At 55.0% G+C, this 19689-nt stretch overlaps 2 protein-coding genes across 6 annotated transcripts in view; one reads left to right on the top strand and one right to left on the bottom strand.

The window, feature by feature from the left end:
• Positions 1 to 8976, top strand: part of WDR61 (WD repeat domain 61) — a 13100-nt gene extending 4124 nt beyond the window's left edge. For all 5 annotated transcript variants that reach the window (XM_025050247.1, XM_006905332.2, XM_006905333.3 and 2 more), the window contains 8 exons: positions 1060 to 1165; positions 1454 to 1626; positions 4682 to 4830; positions 5029 to 5122; positions 5871 to 5964; positions 6650 to 6742; positions 7199 to 7277; positions 8702 to 8976. In XM_025050247.1, coding sequence (XP_024906015.1) covers positions 1060 to 1165; positions 1454 to 1626; positions 4682 to 4830; positions 5029 to 5122; positions 5871 to 5964; positions 6650 to 6742; positions 7199 to 7277; positions 8702 to 8791 — 878 coding nt within the window. In that variant the 3' untranslated portion in view covers positions 8792 to 8976. The remainder of the gene's footprint in view (positions 1 to 1059; positions 1166 to 1453; positions 1627 to 4681; positions 4831 to 5028; positions 5123 to 5870; positions 5965 to 6649; positions 6743 to 7198; positions 7278 to 8701) is intronic.
• A 776-nt stretch (positions 8977 to 9752) lies between these two features.
• On the bottom strand, positions 9753 to 19317 carry DNAJA4 (DnaJ heat shock protein family (Hsp40) member A4). The gene is made up of 6 exons (XM_006905331.3): positions 15500 to 19317; positions 14046 to 14150; positions 12947 to 13174; positions 12603 to 12833; positions 11583 to 11683; positions 9753 to 11489 (listed from the first exon to the last, which is right to left on the bottom strand). The coding sequence occupies exons 1-6, from the start codon at positions 15732 to 15734 to the stop codon at positions 11274 to 11276; spliced, it is 1116 nt and encodes a 371-aa protein (XP_006905393.1). The 5' UTR covers positions 15735 to 19317; the 3' UTR covers positions 9753 to 11273.
• Positions 19318 to 19689: the final 372 nt, after the last annotated feature.

The raw sequence follows: 19689 nt of genomic DNA, 5'->3' as shown, positions 1-19689 counted from the left end.
GGCTCTGCCACTCTCCATGGGTAACGGGTGGTCTGAAGTCGAAGCTAAAACTTTCTCCCAGGTTGGCTGGAATGGGTCAGTAGTTGCTAAGGCCATCCAGGTGGCAAGCTAGCAGGCTCAGGTCGGGTGGGGATGGCGGCTGAAGCCATGATGCTGCGTGTAGCTCGCCGTCGTTTAGTTGGGTACCTTACATTCACGCCTCCGAAAGATGTCCCTGAGGAATCGCAGCCGATTGTAAAGGAAGCTTCCACACGCACTTGTTCCACTCGCACACATGCACCAGGTCTGCAGACCCGACAGTGTGGCCCACTGGATGTGCAGCTCGCACACTTAGAGTATTAAGGCGGACTCCAGTTGACAGATTGGATTTGCAACCCTGGCTCTGCCCCTTAGCTTTTGACTCTGGGTGAGCCGCTCGGCCTCTCAGCCTCCAGTTTCTGGTCTGTGAACGAAGGTGACATGAACCGTGCCTGCTTCGTAGGGTCATGGTGATTAGTTGACATGGCACTTAGAAAAGGCTGTTGTAGTACCTGGTCCGTTAAGCATCACGGACGTGTGGCTACAGCAGCCCATGTGGAGACTGTAGTAGGCGCTGCTTTAAATAAGCTTAGCACCGAAATGCTGTTCACGGTTGAGTCGCCTGCTGCTTCCCGGAGGTCTCTAAGGGCTAGCCCTTATCAAGTCACGGTCACGTTTTTGGCTGCTGGGTGGCGGGGGGAGGGCTCCCCGCTGGTATCGGTCATTTCGGTCAGTAGTAGCTGTGGCAGACGGGGACGTGTGCCGGACAGCGTGCCAAAGTGGGAAGGACGTAGCATCACCCCTGCCCCACCCGGTAAACCTGTGCTCCAGGCCGGTGGCCTCTTCGGAACCCCCGGGTTTCACGTGCGGCCGCACAGTTGTGGTCAAAGCTCCCTAGGAACGCACTTTGCAGAGCAACGAAGCGGGTTCACGTAGACTTGCCTGAGAACTGCCAGGACGGTGTTTCAGCCCCATTTTATGCAGCGCGTTCGATTCAGAAGTTGCACGAAGACTTTTTAAATGACACGCTTTCCGTTCTAGCCCACGATGATGCCATTTGGTCAGTTGCCTGGGGGACAAACAAGAAAGAAAACTCTGAGACGGTGGTCACGGGATCGCTGGATGACCTGGTGAAGGTCTGGAAATGGTGAGTACCCCCGTTCCTCACAGCCTGGGAAGTTGGGGTTCGGGGGTCCCGAGCCGCAGTCAGGGCAGCGGTAACGGTCTTCTGGGCCGGACGGCAGCAGCGGTCTGTCGCTGCGGAGAGGCAGCGTGTTCTCGCTCGTTCTTTTGTTCACCGTCAAGACCTCTAGTTTTAAAAAAGTCCCATGAGTAAAACTGGGTGGCCTTTGGTGTTCTGTGGCAATGCATGTCACAGGGGCCCAGGCAGTGCAGTGAGCTGTGTGTGAACTCCGTTTCTCTGTCCCCACTGAAGGCGTGACGAGAGGCTGGACCTGCAGTGGAGTCTGGAGGGACATCAGCTGGGCGTGGTGTCCGTGGACATCAGCCACACCCTGCCCATCGCTGCGTCCAGTTCTCTCGATGCTCACATTCGTCTCTGGGACTTGGAAAACGGCAAACAGATCAAGTCCATAGATGCAGGACCTGGTAAGGGCTTTGCTCTTGGGGAAGACGGCAGGTTCGCTGTCCCTTTTCAGAACCTTTAGGTGTAGACGGTGTTGCAGTTCGGAGTGACTGGATTTGAGAGAAGGAAGCAGGTGCCTGAACTGTATGTATGTGACACCTTTGGTGAGTCCGGGACAGCATAAGAAGTCAACATTAACATCAGCAACTAAACACGAGTGTTCGTCCTGAGAGATAGGTGGAGGTTCTCAGTGGCCTTCGTCGCGTCCGGTCGGCTTTTCCTGCCAGGTGAATTTCGGCGCTAAGCTTATTTAAAAAGTAGGCAGCTCTCAGAGCCTTGGGTGTGAGAACTGCTGGTTTGGGAGGTGGACCTCTGCTCGGATGGCGTAAGGCCGGGCTTCCTCACGGGTCTGTGTGCTGGCACTCTCGACTCATTATGGTTCAATGCCTGATTTCCAGTGCGTGATAGATACGAAACTTCTACAGAAACAGAGTCTGGTCTTCAGTTCTGTAGGACAGCACAGTCGTGTCCACCACCCTTGGTAAACATCTGGGTCATGGGGGAAGTGACTAAATTGAGCTGGACCAGTGTGGAACCAGCTGTGGAACCAGCTGCACGACGTTTTAGTCACCTGTAAGTAAGTGCCTGTCTGCTAGGATGCGGTAGCCGCCAGCCAGTGCGGAAAACCCAGCCCAGGCGGGCACGCTCCTTTGTGGGTTGATGACAGCAGGGCCGCCCAGGTGTGTCCTTGACGTGACGCCCTGGTTGGAGCCCCGGGCAGACTCGCCTCTCTCCGTTCCACCCAGGAGCCACTCCAGGCCGCCCTTATGCCGGATGGCATGGCGGTCCCAGAGCGCGTAAGAGGCTGGGTTGTCTGGAGCCTGAGTTACCCCTCAGAGGCAGTGCTCCTTGTCTGTGACTTACTGCTGTGGTTTTGTAAGAGACAGACACATGCCCAGTCCTCTTTTGGGACCCACCGAATTACAGGACCGGGGTGTGTGGGCTGGGTGTGTATGTGGAAAGAGCTCCCCAGACACACTCCGATTCCCCAGGTGATTGTGTTTGCATGTGTCCTTACCCACTGACGTCGCTCATAGAAGGTGGGGGTCCCCAAGCCAGCCCGCAGAGCGCGGTGGGACTCTGCTCTAGGGCAGCGGGCACAGCACTGTTGCCAGCCGGTACAGAGTGGCCAGACTCACCTGACGACGGACGCACTGTGCTGAGGCTAGGTCCGATGCTGAGGGACATGGACACGCACATCGTGCCTGCCTTGAAAATGCGCCTGGAGAATGTGCACCACCACAAGAGACAGAGAGAGGAACGGGAGAGCGTCCCGGATGTACAGGGAGTGCACAGGGCGGGCGGGCCCTGCGTTGGTGGCCCAGCCAGGCGGGAGCTGTCCCGAAGTGCTTGTTGAGGAGGCGGTGGCAGCGAGGGTCGCGGCCCCACAGTGAAGACGAGCTCCTCTCTCAGCCAGGGACAGGGCTTAGGGACCAAAAAAATGTCTGAATGCTCACGTGCAGGGTTTGATTGAGGAATAAAATGCCTTCATTTTTGAGCAGAAGACACTTGATGCTAAAGTTCTATATTGTAAAACAGTTAGTAGAGAAATGTAAAAGTAATTCAGAAGTGTCATTAAACTTCAAAGAATAACAATCAAATTTTCTGATAACCATAGTCTCTCTAAACAGCTCCTTCCAGGTAGGAATAAGAAACATAATCCTTTTAGAATAGATGCCGTTGTCATTTAGGGATAAAGAGTAAAAAGCAGCTCCTTGAGAGATTATCATAAAAGCTTTTTCAGATCTTTTCGGTTAAGTGAGTACTTCTGAAGTTAATTTCCTTTTTGAAACAAACATTTCATAAGGTAAACGATTAAATGAGTTGTTATTACTTTGAACGTATGTGTTATTTTGAAACAACGAGACGTGGCGCTGACCCTTCATGATGGGAGCCCCTTTCGCATGGGTCAGGGCCTCCCCTGCCCTGTCCTGGGGCCGAGGAGGGCATGTCCTCTTTGAGCCCTGTGCGGGGGATGAAGAGAGGGCCTGGGGATCGAGCCTCCCCCTCGTTTCCCTGTGACGTGACCAGCAGTGTCTGTGGCAGGACTGAGGGCGGGTCTGTCCCCTGTGAGAGGGGGCGTGGCGGGCAGCGAACACCTGGATCGTTCCCTGGCCTCTGGGCGCTGACCCAGAGGCTCTCAGAGCTCTGTGGGGTCCGCACAGCTGAGGAGAGAGAGGCTAGAATGCCGTCAGGCCCACGCGGCCGCGCAGGGGTCTGCCGACAGCGCCTGGGTAGAGCCCTCGAGGTCAGCTGAGTTGTGCGGGGTAACTTAGAACTAGTCGATTTTTTTAAAAACTATTTTCTATAAATTTGCGGAAAACACTCGGTCGTGTCGCAGGTTTACGTGTGAGTGTTTCCGGACCCCGACCCGCATGGCGTTGTCGAGGGGAAACCTCAGCGCTGTAATCGCCCTGTGAAATCGATGCGGTGTAACGACAGAGTTCGGCGAGTTGCAGCAGATTTTACGGTTGTGCCGCCATCGCTCCAGTTCAGTTTCGAACACTGCTGCGCCCCAGAACGTCCCCTCACGCCCGTTCCTAGTCCCTCCGTGTTCCCGCCCACAGCCCAGGCGGCCGCTGGCATACTTTGTCTCTAGCTTTGGCTTTTTGAAAGAGTTGGCGAGTGGACTTGTGTCGTCGGACGTCTCATCCTTGCTTCGGCATGAGTCCGAGGCGCACCGCGGTTTGTCCCGTACTGCTGTGTGGTGCTCCACGCTGAGGATGTGCCACGTTTTGTCCATGGGTCCCTGGGTGCTTTCCAGTGTTTCATTCTTATGAGTCACGCTGCCGTGAACATTGGTGTACAAGTCTGCACGCGCCCGCGTTTTCATTTCTCTTGGGAAATGCCTAGGAGTGGACTTGCCGGGTGTTATGATAAGCGTTCGTTTTCACTTAAGAAACTGTCACACGGCTTTTCGAAGCGGCCGTACCATTTTACGTTCCCGCCAATGTTTAAAAGTTTTTGGATTAAGGTCGCATCTGTTCTCACTACTTTCTCCCTTTTTTTCCTTTTCAGTGGACGCCTGGACTTTGGCCTTCTCTCCTGATTCCCAGTATCTGGCCACAGGAACCCACGTGGGGAAAGTGAACATTTTCGGTGTGGAAAGTGGGAAAAAGGAGTATTCTTTGGACACGAGAGGGAAATTCATTCTCAGCATCGCATATGTAAGGAAACCGCGCCCTCGTTTCTCCCTCTGACTGTTGGTTCACTCTTCCAGCCTGTCGTGTGCCTCGCTGCAGGTTCCGCAGTCACTGCAGCGGCGGCGTCACTGGCGTGCTTTGCTGGCCAGCCAGTGACAGCTGCAGCCAACAGGAGACGTGTCGAGCGCGGAACCTCACGGTCCCCACGTGTTCCCTGCACAGAGCCCTGATGGGAAGTACCTGGCCAGCGGGGCCATAGACGGGATCATCAACATTTTCGATATTGCGACTGGGAAGCTCCTGCATACGCTGGAAGGTGCGGCTCGTTTCGTTTTGTGCAAAGGGGGTTATCAGGTCACAGAGGAAGAATGATCCTTTCATTGAACTGCCGCTGGATGGCAAGTGAGCGTTAGGTTTGCGAACCGTCGGGTGCCGTTAGAAATGGGAAGTGCCTCGCGCTTTAGTTTTCTCACCATAGTTTTCACCTGGACTCCCGAGTCCTCGTACCCGTGTGAAACGCGCGTCATTTATTCACGAGTTGCTGTGTCTCAGCCAGACGACGGTCCCGTTGTGGTTAGGAAGCAAACCCTTTCCGTTGGCTGTCGGAAGGCGGGCGAAGGTGCTGTGCCCACCTCCGTGTGGTGGCCTCTGGGCGGGTGGAGGGACAGTTCCGCCCCGCACTCTCCTGTGTTTCCGAGTGAGCACGCTGCCTCCCCCTGTACCCTTCACCGATGACAGGGTCGGGTGGGAAAGCGCGTCCCGTTTGAAGCAACGCATGTCTCCACGTTGGCCGCGTCTGCAGCAGAGTTCTTCGTAAGCGATGTGCACTGGGGCCCAGTGGTTCAGGGAAGGAGACCGACGAGAAACGGCTCCAAGAGGAGGGGTCTGGTTATGCGGACGCTTCTAGAGCACTAGGAGGAAGGGTCCAGTTGGTACCGCCCTGTCTGAGTGAAGCACCTGGGCGGTGCACCTCGTGTCATTGAGAGGGACGTGGCCGGGGAGGAGCCCATGTGAGGGGCCGGGAGGCGGTGCTTCGCCACGTTAACTGGCCCCGTCGCTTTCAGGCCATGCTATGCCCATTCGCTCCCTGACCTTCTCCCCGGATTCTCAGCTCCTGGTCACAGCCTCAGATGATGGCTACATCAAGATCTATGACGTGTAAGTTACCTGTCACGATTCAAGGCTCCTCGCTCAACACCAGGGCCCGTTTTGTGTCTTCCTGTTACTGTCAAGGAGTGTTCAGGCCACAGCAGACTGTGTCTCCCTGGATGGACGGGCGCGCGCGCGCACGCACGCACGCACGCACACACACACACACACACACCCCCATCCCCGCCTCTGAGCGAGCGTCGCGGAGGAGACGTGCGTGGCTTGCCTGCAGGGTCAGACCCTTCCTCCTCTTTCAGGCGTCCTGTCCCTTGTGAGCTCGCTGATTTTAAATGTCTGGGTAGGTCAGAAGCACATCTGGAGTGCAGGCTCCGCCCCGTGTGGACCCCGATGCCATCCCGAGGTGGCCCCTGCCATCTTCAGCGCCCTCATCTTAGCCGACTCGCTGAGCCTCCGCAGTGCGGCTCCTCCTGCCTCTTGAGCTGCTAAGCTCTCTGCTCTTATTCTTGGCTCTCGGTGGCGTGAACACAGTCGGCTTAATGCCATCATAAGGTCCTGTTTCTGCAGTGGGCGATGCTCCTGCATTGGAAAGGGAGTTTGGGGACACTCACACTGTCGTTATAAGGGTAGCAGGGTTGGTCCAAGGGGACGGGCAGAGTTAATGGTACACCTTCCACTTCAGTGACTTATTCTGAGAGTTAACACATCCGTTCTGTTTGACATTTTCCTGTTTCAGACAACACGCCAACTTGGCTGGCACACTGAGTGGCCACGCATCCTGGGTGCTGAACGTGGCATTTTGTCCTGATGACACTCACTTTGTTTCCAGGTACTTATGATTCTTAGCACTTTCTAAAATGTACGAATTGCCTTAATGTTTCAAGGCGGCATGGCTCGTTTTTTATTCAGTCGCTTTTATTCTCTGCAGTGCTTTTTAAAGTTGTGAAGTTAGTTGTCCTTAGTTGGAACAGAGGTGGATTCTTTCGAAGAGCTCAAATCTTAGTTTCTCCTTATACATCTAGTCTTCTACCTACAGTTGCTTAAGGGATGACAGCATCCTGGTGAGAACGCTTATTGTGAGGGCCAGCAGGTCACAGTGTCAAGGACGTGGCCGCGCTGTGAGCAGGAAGGCTGCCCAGTGATGCCAGCACCCTGGCCAACTCCTAGGTGCACACACGCAGAGGGTCAGTGAGCAAAGGAGTGTGGAATTTTTAATCACATTCCTTCCAACTTCAGACCAGTCTGAAAACTGTTTTTGATACTAACGTTCCTTTTTTTAAAATAGTTCATCTGACAAAAGCGTGAAAGTCTGGGATGTTGGAACGAGGACTTGCGTTCACACCTTCTTCGATCACCAGGATCAGGTATGGCGTCGTTACGTTTACGCTCCTTGTCTGTGGGCTGCTGGCACCGCCTGACCACGGTGCCCACCCTTCCCCTCCGCACCTTGCTGCTCGAGTTGTCGGCCCTGAGCGCCTCGCCCTCTTGGGCCTCCGTCCAGCTGTGTCCCTATGTACACCATCTGGAGTGTGGGGGTCAGGCATGTGCTGTCCGCCAGTGGCCCACGAGATGCAATGCCCCTGTGCAGAGGCCGCAGAAGCGTGGGCTTGTCGCCCAGGGGACGAGCGCCTGGGGCCTGTGTCTGGGGACAGCCTGGCTGTGGGGCTGAGGAAGGCCCACCCCTCAGATGCCTCCATTGCCCAAACGCAGTCAGCACTTGCCATCTGGGGAGCTGTCCCAGGAAACACAATTTCTTTTGAATGTTCCTGAAGGCAGAACTGTTACAGGTTGTTTGGCTCCCACGATATTGGTCACTTCTGTTTCGGCCTTTGAGCTTGGAGGCGGGGCTCTGTTCTCGCAGGACACCCCTCTGCCTGCGTGGGATCTGGCGGCAATGCAGTGGCCCTTCGGCCGGCGTGGGAGGGCCCGAGCAGCTGCATTTCTGACTGGGTCCGGGGAGGCGGGCAGTGCTCCTGTCTCAACACTTTGAGTAGCAGGGTCCTGGGTAACTAGTCAGTATGAAAAAATGGATGCCCATGGTAGTACAGAGTGGTTTCTAGTACATTCTAAACGTTTTCACGATGACTGCACGGATTTCCCCTTTGGAAAGCATTCAGAGGTAACTGACGTGATCGTTCACGCTTTTTTACATTTAATCTTAAACCGTTGCCAATAAAGCTGAGGGCATTTACCCTTGATCTCCACTCCCGGGCCTAAGTCCTGCCGCTGCGTCTTGCGTGTGGGGGTCAGAGCGTGTTGCTGGCTGAGGAAGGTGTCTGGAGTGTAAGTGAGACCAGCGCCTGGCCCAGTCACAACGCTGGAATCGGGGCTGGAACACCGCACACCAGGCCAGGGCGACAGGCTGACCTGGTCAAACCCTGACCACGCCAGTGCTGCCTGGGGAGGGGTGTGGCTCAGTGCCCACGCTGCCGTCAGGGTGGGGACACCATGTGCAGTCGTCCCGGGAGGCGCTGACCTCAGGGTCCTGGCGGGGCCCCTTCCTGGCGACGTGAGACCCCGTGCTGGCCCCTCGTGGGCTCCATGCTTTTAGTTACTCCCTGGATTCTGAACCTGTGGAAAGTTTGTAGGCATCTGGACTCGTATTTAGAAATGGAGTTTTCTGCAGTTGGGGCGGTGGGGGGCAGTGCCTGGTCCTCACTGGCTCGGACGGCACCAGAACCCCCTCACGCCGGTGCTTTCTAGGTTCAGGATGACGACAGCAGAGTCAGGGTGTTCGTTCCTAAAGAATGGAGGCGTTGGTACAACTTTTTCCCCCCTTTATTTACAGGTCTGGGGAGTAAAATACAATGGAAATGGCTCAAAAATTGTGTCTGTTGGAGATGACCAGGAAATTCACATCTGTGATTGTCCAGTTTAGACATCAGAGTCTCCAGGCTAATGCTGCGGAGAGAAAGCACAGATTGAACGTGACATTCCTTCCCTTTCGAGTTGGAAACACCACATTTACAGTGGCAAAAAGCTACGTTTCGTAGATACATTAGTCTTTTCACGTTCTGTTGGAAATGCTGTTCGTTCTTTAACGTAAAGTGCTCTTAATGCCAACACCGGTTCCCGACGTGCTTCATTCCCCCCTGCCATTACTGGCGAGCCGTGACAGGCATTGGCGTCGTTGTGTGCGACGTTGTGTGCGAGCGAGCGTCGGCCCAGGGCGAAGGTTTCCGGGGCCTTCCGGGGCTTCCGGCTTAGACATGCGGGCTCGCCCTGGGCTCCCGGGCTGGGGAGGGAGCCGCTTATCCGGAATGCGGTACCTGACTGGCTGGGACCGTCCCGTCATCCTTGCCGCCTGGGCGCCCTGCTACTCGATGTATTAGCAACGCCCCTGCCACACTGTCTTTTCCCTACTAATTGTAGGGAAGCCTGTAGCTTGCTGGTAGGTACTGCTGCCTTAACAGAGTCTGTAGGCTCAAGCTTGTGCCGAGCGGCCCGCAGCCCTGCCTGTCACCCCGGAGCGCCTGGACCCGACGAGCCAGCCTGCGGACGGGGAGCGCGTAAGTAGCTGGCACCGCGCTCCTTCTTCTGATCGTGCCTCCTCGCCCTGCCCTGCCCTGGGCGTTTCCTGTGCCTGGGATGTCCCTCCCTGACCCGAGGGTCTCTCACTGCGTCCTGGTAGCTGCTCAGATGTCACGGCAGAGGCTTCCGCTCTCCCCACCACCCTCCCCATTACGCTTGCTCTTCTTGGCAGTCGCTGCTGCCTGGTACATGCACTGATCCCCCAAAGAGAAGTGGCTGGAAACTCCAAGCCTTTATACCAACCAGTGCGAGGCAGATCGGCACCTCACCCTGCTCTTCTGAGCTCCAGAAAATGAAAACCAAAGCCGTTTCTCATACCAGCTCAACTTTAATTTTAAAAGTGACAGATGTACAGGTAGGATGAATTTTAAGCAACACCCTCCAGATTCCGTTTACGTGACAGGGAAGGAGCTGAATGTAACTCTGCCCCGTCATCAACTAAACAGCTGTCTCGCAGTCATTGGTTAGGAAGTCACAGCGCAGAAACACCACCCTGCACTTGTGGTCCATCTTTAAGTGGGTTTTCACGTGGGCCTGGTTGGAAGAATAGGTGTCGTCTCCGTCCCGGTCAGTGGTCGGCGCATAGGTGGGCCATATGTACCTATTTTGGAGCACATGATGCTCACCCTACCTGCCGTGGGTCTGGTCTGCCCTCTGACCCTTCTAGGGGAGGTCCCTGGTCTGAGTCACTCGCAGGTACTGTGTCACCAAGTGGCCATGGGGCTGACGGGAGCCTCTGCTTTGACTCAGCTGCACAGAAGGTGAATTTCCTTCACGACTATGGGAATGGCTATGGGTTGCGGGCGACCCCAATACATACACTGTTGTCACCCTGCCAGGAGTAAGGTACTGACCGAGCCCTCCTCCAGACAAGCCGTCACTCACAGTGGCGCCCACACAGACCGCAGCCACGTGCCACTAGTCCGTGCAAGGAGCCTACGGCTGGGCGGGGAGAGGGGCGATGGTCTGGAAGAGAGGCTGAGTCGGGGAATGAGCCGGAAAACAGGCGGCCTGTCCTCCACACCCTCCCGTCACCCAGGAGGTGGGCTGTGCCGTGCCGAGCCACCAGCACCCTGCCGTGGCTCCTGCTGCTGCACGGAGGCTGCTGGGGACACGGAAGGTTTCTGTTTCTTTACAAATAAGCACTTTGGTGGGTGACCATCGTAAAAGTCGTCACCAGGAGATCATTAAAACCACAGAGAACAAGGTCCGGGGCACAGGCAGACAGCTCCTCGGCGTTTCGTTGTAGAACATGGGTTTGTCCTCACCACGAGGCTTGGAAGCTTCCAAGAGCAGTGATCAGACACACTTACTCCCCATTCGTCACTCGGGGGCACAGAACACTGGGAGCCGAGTCGGCCCTGCAGCCTAGTCAGCGTGACCCACACTCGAGGTGGATCGGCTGGAATCTAGACCCAGAAATGTCACATTGGCAGCCCTGAGATCACACCCTTAGGACCTGTGCGAGGGATGGGGGGGAACCCGGGCCAGAGATGGGCCAGCTCACCCCGTGGGGCTGGACGTTCCCGGGGGCTGAGCGGGTGGAACTGAATTATGGCAAAGCCACTAGAAGCACAAAGTGTCAGTGCAGTCTCCGGCATCTCCAAAGCATCCTGGAATTGTAAATAAACAGATTCCGTGTGCAGACTAGAGGTGATTTACACTTAAAACATTTAAATATAAATTAAGCGATAAGTTACAACCAAAAAAACCCCGAAAAGACAGAATGCTGAACATACACGCAGGACACCCCAGACAGAGGCCGTTAGAGTGATTCCGCTTTCATTGTGCCACCTTTACATCGTCGCGAGCTAGCCCGGGGGGCCACCTCATGCCGTCTGGCACTGCACGCCCCCCCGGGGCCCATCGTCGTCCTCCTCGTAGGCCTCCCTGTGCTGGCGCCAGTTCTGATCGTTGGCATTGAACTCAGTCAGCTCCACCTGATCCATGTCATCCGTGACCCTCACCTTCTGCCGAGGAGGGAGGAGAGCTTCCAGCTGAGGAAGCTGTTCTGCAGGAAGCCAGTGTTTTTCGGGAAAGATCACCTGCAGAGGGCGAGTGGGGAGAAGCAGGAGTTACTCCCCTTCCCGAGCGAGGCCCTTAGCGGCGCGCCCCAGGAGGATTAAACACGGACTCACTGAGAACTGGATGATGAGCATCCCCTTCTCCAGGGGTGCTTTGTGGATGGGCATCCCCTCATCACGCACACATCTCAGGTCCCCGTGCGTTATCACCTCACCTGCCGCAGAGAAGCTTCCGTTAGGGAACAGGAAGTGGAGGGGGCATGAAGGGTCAGCCTCCTGCCCCTCATGTCAAACCTCAGATGCCCACAGGGAAAACTACTTCCTCATCCTGCGGCCAGCGAGGGACCAGAGCAGCGTGCTCACGGCCAGTGGTGGGGTCAAGGGTGTTGGGGCGGCTCCGCCACCAGCATACTTGTCCGGGCCTCTTTTGACATGGACGGTTGACCTTATGTGCTATTCTGAGGGGGATTCAAGTCAAGATCATAGCTTGGCCTCTCCCTTTTCCAGTCTGCCTGCCATCCCCTCGGCCCCTCCAGGCAGGTGCCCTGGAGCCCACATGTACTCGCCCCCCTGGGAGCGGGGACCCCGGTATGTGACAGGAGCCAGCAGGCTAAGCGCTCACGCCCCCAAGAACCCTTTCGGTCCCTCAGGCAGCCCCCTCCAGCTCCCGTGGGTGTGCAGAGGGGCAGATCTGTGCGCACCTCCAAGGATAAGCTCGCAGCCAAGGTCTTTTTTTGGGAAAATCCAGTTTTTAAATGTTTCACATAGAGTCGGTGGCACAATGTGAATGAATCGACAAGATGACCACCTGTTATTGGCTGTGAAAAACACCTATTATCGGCTGTGTTTTCTTATTCAAAAATTAACTTTTTAAAACTAGTTAAATTGGCAGTTTCCAGTTAGAATTTCGACCCCAAGGATTCCTGTTTGAGGCTCTTTCTGCAACTCTGAATTTTTTTCTAGGAAAATATAAAAAATTCATGACCTTTTCGAGTCACTAGTGATGACCTTAAACTGAGAGAAAATCAAGTCACGCTCACTTGTGTTCAGAAGTCAACCTCATGACACCAGGCCGTGTTGCCGGCAGCATCGTGCCCAACACAGCCACGGCGCGGCATGCGTTTGAGACAGTACCTGGTTTGGATGTGATCACAAGGACTCGGTCGTCCAGCGTTTTTATTGTCTTCTTGAAGCCACAAAGGGCCTCGGAAAGCTGAATCTTCATTTTCATGATCAGGTCGTGGCCGCGTCTCTGGAAGACACCGTGGTCCTTCTGATCAAGCACAATGATGACGTCGCCAGCCTCCAGCTCTGGCTCCTGATCTCCTTCTCCGTGAAACACGATCTTCTGGCCGTCTTTCATGCCTGGGGACAGCACGCCTTTCTGATTAGCCACCTCTGTGAGCAGCGCGCTGCCTACAAAGCTTCGCAGCGGGCTCAGCGCTCCCGGCCCCATGGGGCGGGCCTCTGGGCCTCACCTCTTTCCACGTGCACCTCGATGATCTTCTTCTCCCGGATGACCTTGGCGCCGCTGCAGCTCTCGCAGCGGTCCTTGGGGTGGATGCGCTCGCCCTGGCCCTTGCACTCGATGCACACGGTCTGGATCTGCTGCACCATGCCCGGCCCGATCTGCTGGATGTGGATCTGCATCCCTCGGCCCTTGCACAGCGGGCACTTCTCCACGGACCCCTTCTTCCCACCGACGCCTGCGGGGGAGGGGGCGACAGGAATGACAGCTGTGCTCATCCCTGGGAACATGGCTGCCGGGCATCACAGCAGGATGGGAATGAGCTACTCGCTGTACCCCGGGTTTCAATCCTGGCTATTTACAGTCACGACAAGCAATGTGCAAGAGCCTGGGTGACTGCAGCCAAGCACATGATAGGCAGGTGTTATCATGAGGTCTCCGACGTTTGTGGTTTTGGCTGTGCCAAGCCCAGTTGTTGCCACAGCTTCATCAACTGTGCTTTCTTACACCCGGGGTGGAGTAACACCCATGCCTACAGGTAAGCGAGTAGGCGGGGCCATAGGGAGCGAGACACAACCCTGTCCCTGGGGACAGCCACCCAGCTCACCAGTTCTCGGTGAGATGATGTGGAGCTGACTTTTCTTGAAAAATCAAATAATAAAAGTTACATTTACATTCAAGTCAAGGGTCAGTAATCTACGGCAGCCACCTGGTTCGCTAAGTCCTGGTTCGCTGGGACTCCGACATGCACTCTCGTGTACGCGGTGTCTGCAGCTGCTCGTGCAGTTAATGACGGACCCCACGGCCCACAAAACTCAAAATGTTTACCATCAGGCCCTTTCCCGAGGAAGTTTGCTGACTAGGTTGGGTGAATTGTCTTGATTTTTAAGTTTTTAAAATAATTGTCAATGTATTAAATAAATGTACATTCCAAATAAACAATGGACAGGGCCAAATGAGACTTGGCCCTCAGGTCACCTGTTTGCAACCTGTTCGACACTCACTCATGAAAAGATAACTTATTTTTTTTCTGGATTATAAAACAATCTGAATTGTTTTCAGATCTAAGGGATCGGAACTTTGAGATTCACTCAGAAATTAATTTTTACCTTCACATTTCTCACAAATCACATTTTTCTGGAGCGCCAATTTCTTTGTGACTCCATTATATAAATCTTCAAGAGTTACAGACAACTGATGTACAACATTCTTGCCTTACCAAAGGGAGAAAAAAACATTAGTGATACTGTATTGACTCCAGTGTATTAATACCACCCCGATGACACGCTGCCGAGACTCACAGCTGTGCCCGTGTCGTTCATTCCCTTCCCCGTGAGGACAGAGCTGCCATTACACCTGGCCCACGCCTCTGGCCCTCTGCCAGCAGTGAGAGCTGATGCCCTTTCTAGCTGTGAGCTAATTACTCAATCATTTATGGATGTCAGTGGAAAGACTTTCCATCTTTGTCTCCGAAGAACAGCTGAGGACAGCACGCTGAGCCGCCTGGAACAGTGTCACAATGAGGGATCACCAGGCCCCCACCCAGGAAGGAAGCTCTCCTCAGGGACGGGCGCGTGACCAGCGCCCTCTGGACCTTCAGCGGAAGCTCTTCCCGACAGGAACACGCTCTGCTTCTAAGTCGTGGCCAGGAGGGGACTCGCTCTGCCTAAATCTCGCCTGTGTGTCCCAGACGGCGGGCGTCTGCTCGGCGCTGTGCCAGCCTCTCGGGACCCTCCCTGGTGCCCTGCCTGAGACCAGCTGTGCTTGTTTACTGGCTGTTCCTCTCAAGGCAGAGTGCACTGGGCCAGAGACGCCCAAGGTTTTAGTCACATCTACGCCATTCGTTGCACCCAGACGACAGGGCGAGGCCTTTTCCCTAAGAAACACTGCGATTTTCAGCATGCTGCTCAGACTCAGCAGTCATGCTTTTTGAAGCTCGAAGTCAGTTACGATATGAGAACAGGTGCAGCCTCATGTATGCAGCGGCCTCTTGCTGACCCACAGCAGCCTTCCCAAGCCCCAGTGCAGAGCTGGTTTCTCCGATTTTATCCAGGATTGTCATAAGCCTGGTTATCCATCTGGTTTCGAGATCCAAAGCTTATCGACAGTAAACCGAACAGGGAAAGGGGCTGTTAGAGACCTCTAGTAACAGAGGCGACAGCTCATAGCCTCGGCAGGAGGTGAGAGGTAGAAAAATTAGGAAGAGCAAACCCCAGAACTCAAAAACGGCAGCCTGGGGCCAGGCAGCTCAGGGCCGCGTCCCTCGTTCACTCTGTTGCATTCTGAAAGAGGCAGGCAGGTTCTCAACAAAGGGGGGAAGGGGCACTATGAACTTGACCTTCTTCCCTTCTACTCATCACTGCACCTGTTCTTTTACACATGGTGTCTGGAGGGTGACAGGGAATTGCTGAACGCGCTAGGAGGCTGCAGGTAGCCTGGGCACAGCTAACGCTCATGATGCCACACCGTGGCGATCGGGCCCCTTTAGGGCGCGGTCCACCCCGGCTCCAGCAGCGTGCACTTTGGAAACTATGACCTGCCGAGTGTCTTTCAAAGCATTTACCTCTTCTCTCTCTAGCCATCCGCCCTCCGCCACCGAAGAACATGTCGAAGATGTCCATGGGGGAGGAGAAGCTGGGGCTGCCCGAGCCTCCCTCCTTGATGGCCTGCTCACCGCCCTGGTCATAAATATCCCTTTTCTTTGGATCTGAAAGCACTTCGTATGCCTGGGAGATGAGCTTAAACTTGAAAAGAAAGAGAGCAGGTTTGAGTTGAGTCGTTAAGCAAACCCACCACATGAATGCAACCACAGAGGTGTCCTGCACCCGCCCCTCCAAAGCGGCCGCTTTGTCCCTGATCTGGAGCCCGATTTTTCCACTTACTCCTCTTGCGAAGTGGGACACATGGGGCAGACATTATCGAGGGGCTAGTGGCAGGGCCACTGCAGAGAATGAGGGGGAGAGCCGCAGGGAAGGACAGTTTGTCCCACGCTGGCCGCACTGGCCAGGAGGAAGTCGAGTGGAACAGGACGCACGCAGTAAGCCCGGGCCAGGACCTAACCTGAAGCCGCCGCCGCCTCCCAGCTCGTGAGAAGTGCTTTCTGCTTTACTAGCATGGAGGCCAAGTACAGACCTCCCGGGAGCACCATCTGCGTGCAGGCTGCACGCTGTGCAAACCTGTACGCCTGACCTTTTCCACAAAGTCCTGCCCCCGCCACAGTCCTCCGTGTCTCGCTCGCTGGCAGCGCCCAAACCTCCCATCTCATCTGTCAACGAGGCCTTTTGCTGCTACCTTCAAATCTCTCCAGTACCCCAAGACAGAAAAAATACCCCACGTCACGTTCCTAACAAGCGCATTTCATTGGAACCCAGTTGTAAGAATGGGAAAACCCAAACCGAAGGACATTCTGCAAAACTGAGAGAGAAACTAAATGCAGTGTGGTCCTGGGTCGGATCTTGCACTTGGGGAAAAATGGCTACCAGGGACATCGGAATAACCGAAGAAATGTGAATCGTTTGCCCTTGATGTTAAACTTCTTCAGTTTGGCCACCGTGCTACGGTTATATACAAGAGGGGAGTTTCTCCCAGGTGAAACGTGTTGAAGTGTTCAGGGCGAACGGTGATGATGACGTCTGCAAGTTCCTCTCAAAAGCTCTAGCAAATAATAATAGAATGTGAGAAGCAGGCAGAGCAAGTGTGGCGACATAGTTACAGCCGAACCGGGCGAAGGAAACGCAGATGCTCACTGGACCACTCATCTTTTCTGTAGGTTCACGGAAGTTTTACAAGAAAATCCGAACACTGTAAACTATCCAAAATCCATCCCTTACCACCACCAGCACACCTGTCCTGGCAGAGGCCACCACCCCGTGCCCGGATGACTGCGGTACCCTCCCTCAGTGGTCCCCCATCGTCCGTCCTCACCCCAGCTTCCAGGCTGTTCACCCAGCCTGCCGGTCGCGTCAACCCTCAGCCCCAAACTCTCCAAGGCGGCCCACTGCACTCGGAGTAAAGGCCGGTCCTGCTCGGATCTACGAGCCCAGCCTGACACTCGGCCCCCGCCTTCCTGCGGTCCTGCTCCCGCTCCCCCGAACCCCTTGCTTTTCCTCAGCACAGGACACTCGCTGCTCAGACCGCGTCCCCTCTGCAGCGTCAGCTGTGAGAGGACAGGGAGTTCGGTCGGCTTTGTTCACCACTGTGACTCGAACCCAGAACAGGGTCTGGCGTGTGGAAGACACTGGTGAATATTTGTTAGATGAACGGCTGGGTTCTGGAAATTCGGAAATGAATAGATGACATAGGGTCTCGACCCTCAGAGGTGCCGTTTAGTCTGTGAGACGAATGTCTACGTAAATGCCCCATAATGGGGCTGGCTCCATAAAACATCCAGGAAAAAGGTGCTGTGAAGATAGAAACTGACTGATAACTACGTTTTCTCTTGTATTACAGATCACCACTTGGGATCTGATAAGTAACTAATAAATGATAGTTGATACTAGCTAACAAATAACTGGGTAACGAAAGAAATTAGGTCTTGGAGAGACATCAGAATCATACTCGAGGCAGCTAGATCTTGGGATATGTTCATTCACTGCTGCCCCTTCCGCAGCAGGAGAGCAGGGGTCGGGATTAGGTGCCTGGCATGGAAGATCACAGTGCATCAAGGCCAGCTGCCCTCGGAGACTTTCTGGGCCCGTGTGTCGGTCAGAGACTAGATAAATATGCTTCGTGAGAATGTCCACCAGAAACACCAAATATTCTGGATAATCGAAAGACACTTGGACTTAACAGAATTAATGGTTGATCTAAGAAGGAAAGGAATGCCTGTCACTTGGAGCGTTCAACCAGAGGCCAGGTCTCACATGGGACGGGGGCTCCCACAACCGCTAGTGGGTCTGTCCACCCTCCCTCTGGGGGCCCAGCGCTCCGAGTCTTGATTCAGCTTCCTGCCTGTACCCCATCTCTGCCCAGCTCAACTCTCAGAATGTGATGCTCGGCCGCAGGACCTTAATGAAATTGCTGTGCCGCTGGGAAAAAAATGGCCTTGGCTTTGGGGACCACGTGGCAACTTGGAAAACTGTGATAAAATATGAAACGGCGAGAAATATGGTCATCCTGGGAAAAGCCTCAGAAGCAACACAATAATAGCGGTTAGGGTGATGTATACTTGGGGGGTTTTCCTCCAAATTCTGAACATTTCTGCACTATTATGCTCTTTTATAATTTTTTAACTTGCAAATATTATGAAAACTAAAAGTTACAGTGAAATCGAACGAAAGACCAAACTCATCTCAAAAGCCAGTTACGGCAACAGCCTGAAAGGGACGAGCGTGCTAAACCGGCCACAGATGAGACGCGTACTGACTCCATGCGGAGCACCCGACAACAAACACAGGCTGCCCGACGCTTAGCAACGCAGGACAACGGCACAAAACAAAAACCAGCACACCAACAGCGTCTCAGTTGTCCCGGAGCAAGGGAGGGGGTGGGGAGAACTGATCTAATCTAGTTTTGAAGAGACATTAATAATGCAGTGACAAACTCAGGAGAAAAAGTAAAAAGGTTCCAACAGATAAAGTGGACAGCGACTACATGCAGACACGTACAGAAAAGGCCCGCACAGTGTGTCTGGCACGAAGTAGGACCACACGGGAGGTGTCTGCTGAGTGAGTGACTGAATGAGTCCTCTCTAGGGAACTGCACAGCAGATTCTATCACCCCCAAAGCGGAGTCCCTCCACCTGTATGCGACACAGCCAGGAGCTCACTCCGAGTGTGCCCTGTGACACTCCACCTGAACCAGGGTCAGAGGCTTTCCCACGGGCGCCTGCTGCCAGCGGGCTGAGATGTGCAGTTAAAGCGGGGGTCTGCTCTCCTCGAAGGGGCTCCCCAGAAACGGGTCACAATGAATTCAGGGAGCGCGCCTGTGAATCGCCAGCAGCGCGTGGAAAGCCAGTGACCTTAAAAGCTACATACAGTAAGCCACCTAAATATAGATGGGAAGGCACGCCAGCGAGTAAAGACAGAAAAGCATTTTAGACCTGTGACAGCCACATTCGGCACCTGTGCCTAAATATAACTCTTCTGTCACTGCCGCGGCCCAGCCAGCCCTCCGCAAGCAGCTTTCTCCAGCTGGGGATGGCGGACGCAGACGGGGATTTTCATCCCAGCGTGGTTCCCCGGGGGTCTGAGTGCCAGGCGGGTGATCTGTGACTTCGAAAGTGGCCCCAGGGATCAGCTACTACAAAAGCCCCCACCGACCCCCAAACTATCCGGGACGCCCAAAGTTTTCGAAGAAAAGGGCACGAAGTGAAAGTTGGGGCGGGCGGGCCGGCGGCTCTCACAGGGGGCAGTGCTCTGTTCAGGTGGGCGGCAGCCTCCCTGGGGGCCAGTGGCCGGCAGGGACAGGGGGACCGGCTCCCTGGGCCCAGGGATCAGCTACTACAAAAGCCCCCACCGACCCCCAAACTATCCGGGACGCCCAAAGTTTTCGAAGAAAAGGGCACGAAGTGAAAGTTGGGGCGGGCGGGCCGGCGGCTCTCACAGGGGGCAGTGCTCTGTTCAGGTGGGCGGCAGCCTCCCTGGGGGCCAGTGGCCGGCAGGGACAGGGGGACCGGCTCCCTGGGCTCGCTCTCCCGCGGGCCGTCCATCAGCATTGCTGCTAGTTGGGTTCAGCCGCGGGTCATTCGGCACCGAAAGCTCGGCCCGTTGGTCCAAAATGCTGGGCGACATTAGGGACCTCCGCGTCCCTGCT

Source organism: Pteropus alecto, unplaced genomic scaffold, assembly GCF_000325575.1.
Source record: "Pteropus alecto unplaced genomic scaffold, ASM32557v1 scaffold60, whole genome shotgun sequence".
Lineage (NCBI taxonomy): Eukaryota > Metazoa > Chordata > Mammalia > Chiroptera > Pteropodidae > Pteropus > Pteropus alecto.
Note: the sequence above shows the minus strand (reverse complement) of the source record. Positions and strands in the feature narration are given on the sequence as shown.

Bases quoted from the DNA above. Each gene is read 5' to 3' on its own strand.
- DNAJA4 (XM_006905331.3), bottom strand. From the start codon at position 15,734: ATGTGGTGGGTTTGCTTAACGACTCAACTCAAACCTGCTCTCTTTCTT. The intron at 13,175-14,045 runs GTAAAAATTAAT...CCTCCCCCGCAG, and splicing joins GATTTGTGAGAAATGTGAAG to GCGTCGGTGGGAAGAAGGGG. The intron at 11,684-12,602 runs GTACTGTCTCAA...TCTCTGCGGCAG, and splicing joins TGTGATCACATCCAAACCAG to GTGAGGTGATAACGCACGGG.